This window comes from Lampetra planeri, chromosome 3 (assembly GCF_965212315.1).
Source record: "Lampetra planeri chromosome 3, kcLamPlan1.2.h2, whole genome shotgun sequence".
NCBI classification, from domain to species: domain Eukaryota; kingdom Metazoa; phylum Chordata; class Hyperoartia; order Petromyzontiformes; family Petromyzontidae; genus Lampetra; species Lampetra planeri.
Window position 1 is genome coordinate 231,683 of NC_136109.1, and position 12,282 is coordinate 243,964.

The window sequence follows — 12,282 nt, forward strand, 5'->3', positions numbered from 1 at the left end:
GCTGAGATCATCCAGCACTCAGATCTAGTGAGGAAGTTGCCACCATACTCACTGTGTTTATCACGCCTGCCTTTGGGCTCGATTACTCCCGTAACGTTCATACTTACATGCATATAGTTGATACATTATCACGAAGATCACTTCTTTAATGTACGTTACTTATGCAATATACGACAATGCTCACGATATAAATTATAATTCAAAACAAGTGAACAACCAACATTTGGGAGACATTGTTCGGTCAGGGCGAGATATGATGATTGTCGTTTTTCAAAAGTGTTAATGATGAACACTATTTAAAACACACTCGAATGTTTTGCAAGACAAGATGCTTCAACAGACTACTCATATTTAATTCCAACGAAATATTTTCTATTTAAGTTTTGCCTCGCGCGCTCGCGATTCCTCCTCTCGCGCTATGGTGAGGACTGCGCGCCATGCCAACCGTCCCTTGTCACCGAACTTTTAACTGGACGTTTGAATCGAACTTTGAAATTAATAAATATATGGATTTTCAGATGGACAACAAACTGAAGAAAATTACTCAAAATTAACCGACATTAAATAGAAAGTTTAACATGTTACGTGGCAAGAGGTGAGTAGCTCACGCACTGCAGAAGGGTCGCGCGCCTTGAACAAGATCGAGGCACGGTGCACAATTATCACCACTCAAATTCAACTCAAGTGACTCCGCAGTCGAATGTTTAAAGAACATATATAATCTTACGTTTAATGCACCGACAGAGTTGATATTCTAGGAGCGCAGGATGGTTCATGCGATGAGTTGTTTTTACTGCAATAAGTAACACGTATTTACTGCACTAAGTAACACGAATGAGTAATCATTGGAAAGATGTTATTAACCATGTAAAAATATTTAACTACACATATTTGTACCATCTTATTTGACAGGTAATATTATACTTTACCGAGTGTTGACATCCCCAGCGTTTACCAGTACTTTTATGCTTACTATCAGCTAACACTGGCCACAACCCTGAGCTGATGTGCTCATTTGTTCCCTTTTAGCCCCGACACCCCACGCCACTCCCCGGCAACCACATTCAGATATGCCCCCCCCCCCTCTGCCCCCCCCTGATTTATTATTTAAATTATTATTTATATTATTTAAATTATGTATTATTATTGTTTTACCTACGTGACTTTACCGAAAAAAACCTAAGAGTATGAATCATTGCAGTCACGAAAGCTTCAAATCTAGAACGAATGCAAGAATCATTCATTCCACGCGCATGTGAAGAGGAGTCGTAGAATGGTTTATGCACTTCTTTATACTGGTAGCAACGAAGTGGACCAGCCTACACTAGATTATATCGTCCGTCCGTCCGTCCGTGTAGCAACATCGCCACCCTATTGCAAACACTTGGCATGACCCTAAAAAAACCTTTAGACTCTGTGATACTTTCCTGGCTAAACAAGTGTAACATTCCCTTATAATTCCCTAAGATAGCTTTTAATTAAAACATTTACATTAATGAGGTTTTCCTGGCTAAACACGTGTAACATTCCCTTATAATTCCCTGAGATAGCTTTTAATTAAAACTTTGAAATTAAATAAAAAAACTCACAGCACCCTAAAGCCTACAGCTAGGCCTAAAGCCTAGAACTGGGCCTCAAAGTCTGACTTCGTATCGTACCCCTGCGTGTGTGCAAGGGAGTTAATGTTTAACAATGTTACATTCCCTGATGCTTTTAAATATAAACATTTAAATTTAAAGCTTTTACATGAATAATAAAAACATTTAAATTAAAAATTAACTCTCGGCGGCCTAAAGCCTACAGCTAGGCCTCAAGCCTCGAACGCCTCAAACTCTCCCTTCGTATTGTTCCCCTGCGTGTGTGCAAGGGAGTTATGTTTAACAATGTTACATTCCCTGATGCTTTTAAATAGAAACATTTAAATTTAAAGCTTTTACATAAATTATAAAAACAGGTAAATTAAAAATTAACTCACGGCGCCCTAAAGCCTACAGCTAGGCCTAAAGCCTAGACCTAGGCCTCACACTCTCCCTTCGTATCGTCCGATTCAGTGTAGCAACATCGCCCCCTACTGCAAACACTTGGCAGGACCCTACAAAAACCTTTAGTCTCAGTGGGGCTTTCCTGGCTAAACAAGTGTAATAATACATTATGTTTATATTCTTTGGTTATTCGTTCCTACCAGCCCACCCCGCAGGGTCCTGTTTTCACCAACGCACAGCAATACTCGTTCCAAGACCAACCCCGGGCACACGTCCCACAGCCCCTTTTAACTCTTCAATCTCCGCTCCCAATACACATCCGCGTCCAGCACGCCTGCTCCGGGTGACGTCACTGCCCTTTAACCCCTGACACCCCCGTCCAGCTCTTTCCCGCGCGTGTGATTGGTGCGTGTTGTCGTGAGAGCGGAGATGTGTTTGCGTGGTGCGTGAGGGTGGCTCGCAGATCCCTTAAAGTGCTTGAACCATTCTCCGACTCCTCTTCATATGTAATCTGACCGCTCAAAAAGAGCGAGTTTTATTCTTTAAAAAACACGATACTTTCTTCCAATAGGCATCCCAATTTATTCTAAACCATGTTCCATGATTGATGCAATGTTGGAATGCTGCTCAAATACCGTTCCTAAATTAGACATAATAAAGGGTAACTGGAATGAGCAGAGCATTTGTTTAATTGCGAGCAATTTGGCACGAGGGCAACTCGACGACGGTGTCCTTATTAATAACAAAACCCCTGTGTACGACTGTCCGAGCTCTTTGCAAGCAAGTGGGTGGCTCTGAAAAGAGCCGTTGTTGTGGTGGTAGAGGCGGCGGCGCGTTCACTTCTTTGCCTGAGAGGTCTTCTTGGGCAGCAGCACGGCCTGGATGTTGGGCAGCACACCGCCCTGGGCGATAGTCACGCCGCCCATGAGCTTGTTGAGCTCCTCGTCGTTTCGCACGGCGAGCTGCAGGTGTCGGGGGATGATCCTCGTCTTCTTGTTGTCGCGGGCGGCATTGCCAGCCAGCTCGAGGATCTCGGCAGAAAGGTACTCGAGCACGGCGGCCAGGTAGACGGGTGCTCCAGCGCCGACCCGCTGGGCGTAATTGCCCTTGCGGAGCAGCCTGTGAACGCGACCCACGGGGAACTGCAAGCCGGCGCGGGAAGAGCGGGACTTTGCCTTGGCGCGAGATTTGCCACCGGTCTTGCCGCGTCCAGACATTGCTAAGGGACCTAGGATGCAAAAAGCAATAGAGACAAAGTACGAACGATTTGTGACGTTAACACGCACCACCGGAGCGTCTTTTATAGCGGAGACGAGGATCGTAGAGCGCGCCGCTGCTGATTGGCTCCTCTCGGTCGAGTCCCGCCCTCTCCTTGAGCCACCAATGAAAAGCCGGGACGCGAGGATTCGATGTTGACTTTAATTATTTTTATCCATATATATTTTTATGCGGACACGTATCTTAGGAATTAAACAATGCGATACACGTACTTAATAGGTTCACGTTTTAAGCATTATTGAGTTAATTTATGGGCACGTGCTGGCAAGTCAAACTTATAAGCGGATTCCGCAAATATCAATGTATTATTGATTATAATCATCATTTTGAGGGACCTCATTGGTTATAAGAAATCATTGTGATAGCCTTGAGCTCGTGATTGATCGCCCACGTGCCTATACGGTGTATATATATTCCTTTAACCGCCTGTTCGGGCAATGCCTAAAAATATATGTGCGTGAATAATTCAGTCTCTTAGTTTGCAAAATGTGAACTTCTTATCAGCTCGGGATTGAAACAACATCAACCAATATCTTTGGGTTTAATAGTTAATATATTTCACCAAAATAACCCTTTTGTTGTAGATTATGTAAACATGGTTTCACAACGCTTATATACAACACCAACGTGTGATGTTGAAAAATGAGCGGCGGGGTATATAAAATGAACTTCATTGTCGCTTACGCATGACGACTCGTGAGAGCCGTGACCAGCAAACGAAGGTTTCCGGCACCCGAACTTTGAAGGACACACATGGAAGCTTTTTCATGCGTAAGTGGTGGCTCTGAAAAGAGCCTTTGTGTTGTGCTTTGAGGGCCGAGCTGGGCGTTCAAGCGCGCTCGCCACGAATGCGGCGGGCGAGCTGAATGTCCTTGGGCATGATGGTGACGCGCTTGGCGTGGATGGCGCACAGGTTGGTGTCCTCGAAGAGCGCGACAAGGTACGCTTCGCTGGCCTCCTGCAGAGCCATGACAGCGGAGCTCTGGAAGCGCAGGTCGGTCTTGAAGTCCTGCGCGATCTCCCTGACGAGGCGCTGGAAGGGCAGTTTGCGGATGAGCAGCTCGGTGGACTTCTGGTAGCGGCGGATCTCGCGCAGAGCGACGGTGCCGGGCCTGTAGCGGTGAGGCTTCTTGACGCCGCCCGTGGCCGGAGCGCTCTTTCGGGCCGCCTTGGTGGCGAGTTGCTTGCGTGGGGCCTTGCCGCCCGTGGACTTGCGAGCGGTCTGCTTGGTGCGAGCCATGGCTTGGTGTGGGCAAAGATTCTCACAAGCGGGGAGAAGGCGGCTTATGTAGCCCAGAGCGCGCGCTCACTGGTCAGCGGAGTCGTGACGTGCGAAGACGGGGAGCGTGCTGATTGGTTGGCAGCGTGCAATGATCTCGAGTCGTCAACTCTTCTTAATCAACAAAATGTTCAGTTTGGATCATTTCAGAATGCCGTATCACGATGCAGTAGTACCGTTTGAGCGCCGTCGATGTCTTTAACGGATGTTATTTTCTCAAGCAAACACCTTTCCGAAAACGACTTTACAGTGCTCTGCATGATCTAAATAAAGTGTGAAGAAACTGCACTTCATTGGAAACAGTAATACGTAAAAATGTCGGAAAGAGGTGATCACAGGGATAGATATCTATTCTCTTGGCATTGAGATGATGATCATCAATTATACTGCACGAGTCATCCATGCTAGGCGCTTACTTTTACATATATGTACACGTGCAAAATGTTAGTTCCTGCCCGAAAATACAACCACGAATTAAATATATTGCATTGCAAGGTTTTGGCGCCAAATATCCAATGTAATATCTGAATGGGCTGCAGATGAAATCAATGGACAAACAAGTCCAATAAATGCCTGCTGGTGAATATGATGTGCCATGAATATTGTTATCGCTTTTATTCACGTTGAAACAGGTCAAAATGCGATCGATCTCTCCATTTCAATGAGCGAACAATGTCCCCGCGTGAACCGGGACTTTGTTGGAAGTTTCGTTTTGTACTCCTGCTAGGACTGGTAATAGCAGGTTCGGAGAGGTGGGTGGCTCTGAAAAGAGCCTTTGTAATTAATGGTGGAGTCGAGGCTTCACTTGGAGCTTGTGTACTTGGTGACGGCCTTGGTGCCCTCCGACACGGCGTGCTTGGCCAGCTCGCCGGGGAGCAGCAGTCGCACTGCGGTCTGGATCTCCCGAGAGGTGATGGTGGAGCGTTTGTTGTAGTGCGCCAGGCGGGACGCCTCGGAAGCGATGCGCTCAAAGATGTCGTTGACGAACGAGTTCATGATGCTCATTGCCTTGGACGAGATGCCGGTATCGGGGTGCACCTGCTTCATCACCTTGTAGATGTAAATGGCGTAGCTCTCCTTCCTGCGGTGGCGTCGCTTCTTGCCATCCTTGCGCGTAGCCTTGGTCACAGCCTTCTTGGAGCCCTTCTTGGGAGCAGGAACCTTAGCCGGCCCAGCGCTCTTTGATGCGGGAGGATCGGGCATGTCGACGCGTCGTAGGCAGCTTCGGGTCAGTTCACAACAGACGGGAAGCGAATGTGGATGTCGGTCGCGCGTTGAGCTCCTTTTATAGGAGGCGAGATGCAAAGTGCGCGGCGCTGCTGAGTGGCTCTTTTAGTACCATCCCTCTCCATCAGCCTCCAATGAGAAACGCGGACGCGATGTTCACTTTAATATAGTTTTTACTGCAAAAATGACTTGTGAATATAACACAATGTAATGTCCAAACATGTATATTAGTGAATTGCAGCCATGGCCATTGATTTTGTTTTAAAAAGGATGACTAGAAAACCCAATACAGTATATTGTGTTTTGAGTGTGGGTGTTTTTGTTTCTTACGAAGGATTGTTTCACAACTCGTCTAATACGGCACACGGGCGTTTTATGAACGCAATTTGGATAAATACAAGCGCTCGGTGGAGAAAAATAACTTCGCTGTTGTGCTGTACAGGTGGAGATTAGCGTTCCGGCACGCTACGTCAATTAGGACGAGTGTGCTGTAAGATTGTGGCGCCAAATGCTCTACGTAATATCGGAATCGGCTGCAGCTGGAAATTATTCACGCAAAAATACCAGAAATGGGTACTGTATTAATGCGTTCAAGAATTACGCCTTGTTAAATGTGACGTGTCGTGAATATCATGATTTCTTTCATTCATGTGGAAGCAGATGAAGATTCGCCAACTCAACAAGCAAACGTCCACCACGCTCACGAGGAATTGGCGCGCAATAACCCAGGACATGTGCTCCATTTAGAAAGTGTTTGGCAACACTGGCGCAAGCAGTTTCGAAGAGGTGGGTGGCTCTGAAAAGAGCCTTTGGGTTGGCTTAATGTGCGAGAGATGGGCGCTCAGCCTCCGAAGCCGTAGAGAGTGCGGCCCTGGCGCTTGAGGGCGTAGACCACGTCCATGGCGGTGACGGTCTTGCGCTTGGCGTGCTCCGTGTAGGTGACGGCGTCGCGGATGACGTTCTCAAGGAAGACCTTCAGGACGCTGCGGGTCTCCTCGTAGATGAGGCCCGAGATGCGCTTCACACCGCCGCGGCGAGCGAGGCGGCGGATGGCGGGCTTGGTGATGCCCTGGATGTTGTCGCGCAGCACCTTGCGATGGCGTTTTGCGCCTCCCTTGCCGAGCCCCTTACCGCCTTTACCGCGTCCAGACATTGCGACTACTTCTGACAAAGCACGCGAGAGACATGCGCGCTCAGCTTGCAGCACCAGCCACCTTTATATCCGAAGCGTGGTGACGTCACCGACCACCCCTGCCCTCCGCGATGGCTCCGCCTTAAACCTTCGACATTTAACCTCTGTGACGAAGAAAACCCTCCACCGTCGTCAAAAACACTTCCGTGACATGTACAATATGCGACGTTTTGGGCAATGACCCTTCTTCGAAGCACTCTGTAATGATATTGGCACACCCGCAGCGAACGCGAGAGGAACGCAATCTGTTGCAAGATTGCACGTGGAGTGAATAATCGGTGTAAGGTCTTGTTTTCAAGTGAACAAGATGAACTAACTTTATAATCGTGTGAAGCTAAACGGCTTCCAACACAATAGTTGAGTGAACGTCACCAACTAGTTCTCCCAAAGTAAGAAAGACATTTATTTTAATAGAGAAGTTTAGATGGTGCACCGCAATGTTTACAAAACAAAAACAAAGTGAAAAGGCGAGAACGAGCGAATGAAGGCAAATTGAGTAAAGCTGTCTGGAATCAATACATTTTTAGACTAAATTCCATATTTGGCACCAGTAACATGATGACGGAATGAAGAGGTGCAACACATAATCAAAATTGGAGGTTCGTCAAGAATGCATCGATTTGAATCTGGATTTAGATTAGAATCGCCAGCGAGAATGCTGACGTCGCTGACATTACTCTGCACCCAGTTCGAGTGAGGGAGCTGCCACCCGCCCCGCCTGTGTTTATGATTACTGCTTTCGGGCTCGATTACTCCCATCACATCAATGCTTAAAACACATCGAGTGGGTAAAATGTTATACAGTTAATTTGGCGAATGTACGAAACTTATCCAATCTACACAAATCCTCACGATTGAACTGCACCAAGCGTCGAGCTCCTTGATCAGGGCCGAGTCAAGGCGAGCAACCATCGCCACGCCGTAAATGGGTTTGACTTACAGAATATGGCACGCATTCAACAGCAACGTAATACACTGCCATGTGTTAACGATGAACTAATTGAAGCGCAGCAGCTGTGGTGCCACAGCGACGGGGCCGCTCGGCCGAGCCAGGGAGCCGCCCGGCTTCCACCGCCGCACTGCCCCCATCACCCCCCCCACATAAACACGCACCCGCACCCACGTAGGGCCTCGTGGTCGGGTCACCTACCCTGAGTTTTCACCCGAGGGCCCCCTAGGGGGGTTACCCCACGGTTTCTCAGGGCCAGGGAATTGGACAGGACCCTTCCCAGGCCAAGTAACACTGCGGCGCCGTGGGCGGATTTGAGATCGCACGACCACGGCGAGCTCAGAGAGCCCCGCAGTTAGAAACGCATACAAACACAAACACGGGTCAGCAAGGCAGATAGCTGGGATCAGGAACCGGGACGACTGATTGGTAGAAAGTTCAAAGGCCGGCGGGATCGCAAAAGAGCGGGAAATCCTAGGCTCAGGATTGGTCGAGAGACCAAGGCGGTCGGGACGGGGGCGCCTAGCCTTTGATGTGAATAGTTTAAAAGAAAACGCAGGGGCAGTAGGGAACTCTCTTCTTCTGGAGTTTGGACACGGGGTCAGCGACGAAGGAGTCATCGGGCGAGCCGCTAGATTGTCTGCAGGACGATCTGAGCGCCGCAAGGTCACCAAGGACTACAGACGGTATCGTGTTGCGCGCCTTACAACACCTCAGAGCGGAGGGTAGGATCCGTAGGAGAGGGTTAGTTCGGGGTAAGGACGAGTAGGAAAGCGGTTTAGCAGAGAGCGCAGCATAGAATAGGGCTACACGGCACCAGAGTGTGGGTTAGAAGCGCCTTGCTGTCCCGCACACACACACGGGTGGCTCGGTTGGTTAGCAAGGGCTAATAAAATCTCGAGCGTAGTAACAAAACCGTGTTGTTGGGTGTTTTTGGAACGTGGTATTAGCGTGCACTGCATTCGCGAGTGTGTGGTCGTTGTACGCATAAAGGCCGTGGTCTCTGTACGATTGTGCGGGTACGGAGGTGTGTGCGTTAACGCCCGGGGAGAGCACTTTTGGTGTGTTGGCGTGACTACGCAGCCGTGTGAGAGGAGAATCGTCCTTGTACGATATTTGTGTTGACGTGCACGCGCGAGTGGGGGAGGGGACGAGTCGTCGTGTCGGCGTGTGCCCCGCTTGCGTGCGCTCGTTACTTGCGTAAGCTCTCGGCGTGCGTAATCGGCGTGCCCAAGGTGCGCGATCGTAACGTGGGCGGCCAGCGCGGCGCAGAGCGGCGCAGGAGTGGGTATCGCGTGTGGAGCTGTATGCGTGTGTGCGCGCACGTTCACGACGTGTGTAACACAGGTGCGCGATCCTAACGTGAGTGGTCAGGGTTGGGTGAGTGCCGTGCAGAGCTGTGTGTGGGTGTGCGCGTGCGTGGTTATCCATGCCTGCTACGCGGACCCGCGGTGGAGGGGAACCCTCGGGTGACGGCTCCCACACCCTGGGTGAGGAGCCTAGCGGCGGTTCGCTTAGCAGCGGGGGGGCGATTGATGATGTTAGTCCGGCCGTTAGTATTATCGAGGGAGGGATCTCGGGGGCTAGCGACCCCCACAAATTGGTGTCGGAAGCGGTACGGACCCCCGCGTTACCTCACGCTAAAATAAGACTGATATTTACCGGCCGGGGGGCCCCTTCGTGGAAGGCATTCGCCCGCAATCTCTTAGGGGCCAAGGAAATTAATGGATGGACGGACGCGCAGGCAGTACGTCAACTTAATATGAATCTTGATGGGCGGGCAGCCGATTTTGTAGAAGCGTTACCCGCGAGCGCACAGACACAGCTAGAGGAGCTGATGCGCCGACTCGATCAGCGTTTTGGCACGCGTGACGAGGAGGAAGCAAAATCGGCCTTAGAGGCGCGCCGTCGCCAACCTGGCGAAGATCTCCGTGATTACGCCGAGGATGTGCGCGAGTTAACAAAGATCGCACGCCCGGGGTACGCAACTGAGGTTATTGAGGAACTGGCTGCCGAGAAAATCCAGCGGTACCTGTCTCGCACGGCGTGGTGGCAGCCAGACATGAGCTGCCCACGTCTTCCCTTTAACACCCTTGTCGAGCGCGCACGTAAGTGTGAAAGAATTCACAGCGAACGCGCGCAGCTCCGGGGGCTGGGACGAGAGCGCGCCATTGCGAGCCTGCTCTCGGAAGACGAGGAGGAGGAACAGGAGCTCGCGAGGACGGTAAGGGGCCGGGAAAGAGAACCTCCAGTGTCCCGCGAGACAACCCCGGGATGGGTTGCCGGTATACAAACGGGTATAAAGGATGTCTCCGGCCAGGTAACCCAGGTAGGTGACAGGGTAACCCAGGTAGGTGACAGGGTAACCCAAGTAGACAACAAGGTAACCCAAGTACGGGCACACATGACTGCGCTGGAGACAATGGTAGAGACGGTCCAGGCCGAGGTAGGAGGATTAACTGGGAGGATAGCCCGACTAGAAGCAGAGTATGAGCAACAGCGCACGGGGGGAGGAGGGAGTGGGCAGAAAGTTCGCCACAGAGCCGCCACTCCTCCCAGGACGTGTTATGTGTGCGACCGTCGAGGGCATCTCATGAGGGACTGCCCTCAGCGCGCCCGTGCGAGGCCGATGCATAGGTCAAACACTAAGCCCCCCCTAGAGAGGGGACCACCAGGGGATGAAATCGACGTAGACCCGACCCAAACCAGCTGTAATAATAATGGCGAGCGAGTGATCCATAAACAGGTTACAACGACAACACCCAAGGGCGCATGGACCTCGGGCGATTGGCTGCGGGAGCTGGTGGCAGGGATAACGGGAGCCACGTCGCTGGTGGAAGGCCAGGTGAACGGGCAGCGCACCCGGATCCTGTTGGACACGGGCGCCGTGGCCTCTCTCATGAGCGCCGCGCACTGCAGCATGCTCGGGGTGGACGTGGGCTGCCTGCAGGCCCCGGATCGCGCGCTGCACACGGCAAGCGGAGCCGGGATGGGGTTGCTGGGGAAGGTCTCCCTCGAGGTCCGTCTAGGAAACCAGGTGTGCACACAGGAATTCTACGTTTCGAGTGTGTTGTGCCACGAGTGCATTGCAGGAACGGACCTCCTGGAAAAGTTGGGACTTAACGTACAGCCCCGGCAACGATGCGCTACGGTGGAGGGCAGCGGGGAGCGGATTCCGTTCCTAGGACAGGAGCCGAATCGCCCACGCTTCACACCCGTGGCCGCTACGCTGGTGTCGGCCGTCACCATCGGGCCTCTCGCCGAGATGCTGGTGCCAGTGGCAACCCTCTCCACCGACCCAACCCACCGACCATCGGGCGAGGTAATGCTGACTCCTCACCCGGAGTTGGCATCGCGATACGGGGTGGTAGGGTCAGCCACACTGGTAAACGCAGATGGGGGCCGGCTGTTTATACGTGTGTTTAACCCACACAGTACCCCGGCAATGATACGACGACGCACCCCGGTAGCCACCGTACACCCCCTGCACGCTCGCCACTCGAACGACTCGGTGTTCGCACTCTGGGCGGAGGACCCTGGCCGCCCCGAGGACAGCCAGGATCTGGCCTGGCGAGTCGGCCCGACCCCCCGAGCCGAGATTGTTCCCCTGCAGGATGCGCTACATGTGCCTTGGGCAGCCTTACCTAAGGGGGAGGCCGATCAGCTGCGCGGGTTATTGCGGGAGTACGCCGACGTGTTCAGTGAGCACGATTCGGACGTGGGCCGGACCGACCTGGTCAAGCACCAAATTGACACAGGTGCAGCCCGACCCATCAAACTCCCCGCATACCGAGTGGGCGCGCCTGAACGGACCCAGATCAAAGAGGCAGTCACGGATATGCTACGCGATAACATAATCCAGCCCTCCGCGAGCCCTTGGTCTGCCCCGGTGGTACTGGTAACGAAAAAGGACGGATCGACTCGGTTCTGCGTTGATTACCGAAAATTGAACGCAGTCACCCTCGGCGACGCTTTTCCCATCCCACGCATCGACGACACCTTCGACAGTCTCGCAGGAGCGCGGTATTTTTCCACCCTCGATCTGGCGTCCGGTTACTGGCAGGTGGAGATGACGGAGGAGGATCGGCCAAAAACAGCATTCACCACCCCGATGGGCCTGTTTGAGTTTCGAGTGTTGCCGTTCGGACTCACTAACGCGCCCGCGACGTTCCAGCGGTTGATGGAGTTGGTGATGCGGGGCTTGCAGTGGGAACAGTGCCTGATTTACCTGGACGACGTAATAGTGTTCAGTAGGTCGCTGTCCGAACACTGGTCCAGGCTGCGGGAAGTATTCCAGCGACTGCGAGCAGCCCATCTCAAGCTCAAGCCACGTAAGTGTTACATTGCGCAACGCGAGGTGGGGTACCTCGGACAC

General features: G+C 51.8%; 4 protein-coding genes across 4 annotated transcripts; all 4 read right to left on the reverse strand.

The window, feature by feature from the left end:
• Positions 1-2,496: 2,496 nt before the first annotated feature.
• On the reverse strand, positions 2,497-3,369 carry LOC144735205 (histone H2A-like). The gene has a single exon (XM_078617676.1). It carries the CDS (start codon positions 3,197-3,199, stop codon positions 2,819-2,821), a length of 381 nt encoding a protein of 126 aa, XP_078473802.1. The 5' UTR covers positions 3,200-3,369; the 3' UTR covers positions 2,497-2,818.
• A 425-nt stretch (positions 3,370-3,794) lies between these two features.
• LOC144735181 (histone H3) lies at positions 3,795-5,000 on the reverse strand. Its single transcript, XM_078617638.1, has one exon. The coding sequence runs from the start codon at positions 4,498-4,500 to the stop codon at positions 4,090-4,092; it is 411 nt and encodes a 136-aa protein (XP_078473764.1). The 5' UTR covers positions 4,501-5,000; the 3' UTR covers positions 3,795-4,089.
• A 130-nt stretch (positions 5,001-5,130) lies between these two features.
• On the reverse strand, positions 5,131-5,791 carry LOC144735188 (histone H2B type 3-B). The gene has a single exon (XM_078617651.1). The coding sequence runs from the start codon at positions 5,740-5,742 to the stop codon at positions 5,341-5,343; it is 402 nt and encodes a 133-aa protein (XP_078473777.1). The 5' UTR covers positions 5,743-5,791; the 3' UTR covers positions 5,131-5,340.
• A 765-nt stretch (positions 5,792-6,556) lies between these two features.
• Positions 6,557-6,952, reverse strand: LOC144735195 (uncharacterized). The gene has a single exon (XM_078617665.1). It carries the CDS (start codon positions 6,917-6,919, stop codon positions 6,608-6,610), a length of 312 nt encoding a protein of 103 aa, XP_078473791.1. The 5' UTR covers positions 6,920-6,952; the 3' UTR covers positions 6,557-6,607.
• Positions 6,953-12,282: the final 5,330 nt, after the last annotated feature.

What these genes read in the sequence shown, in the direction of transcription:
- LOC144735205 (XM_078617676.1), bottom strand. Translation starts at nt 3,199, where the DNA reads ATGTCTGGACGCGGCAAGACCGGTGGCAAATCTCGCGCCAAGGCAAAG.
- LOC144735188 (XM_078617651.1), bottom strand. Translation starts at nt 5,742, where the DNA reads ATGCCCGATCCTCCCGCATCAAAGAGCGCTGGGCCGGCTAAGGTTCCT.
- LOC144735195 (XM_078617665.1), bottom strand. Translation starts at nt 6,919, where the DNA reads ATGTCTGGACGCGGTAAAGGCGGTAAGGGGCTCGGCAAGGGAGGCGCA.
- LOC144735181 (XM_078617638.1), bottom strand. Translation starts at nt 4,500, where the DNA reads ATGGCTCGCACCAAGCAGACCGCTCGCAAGTCCACGGGCGGCAAGGCC.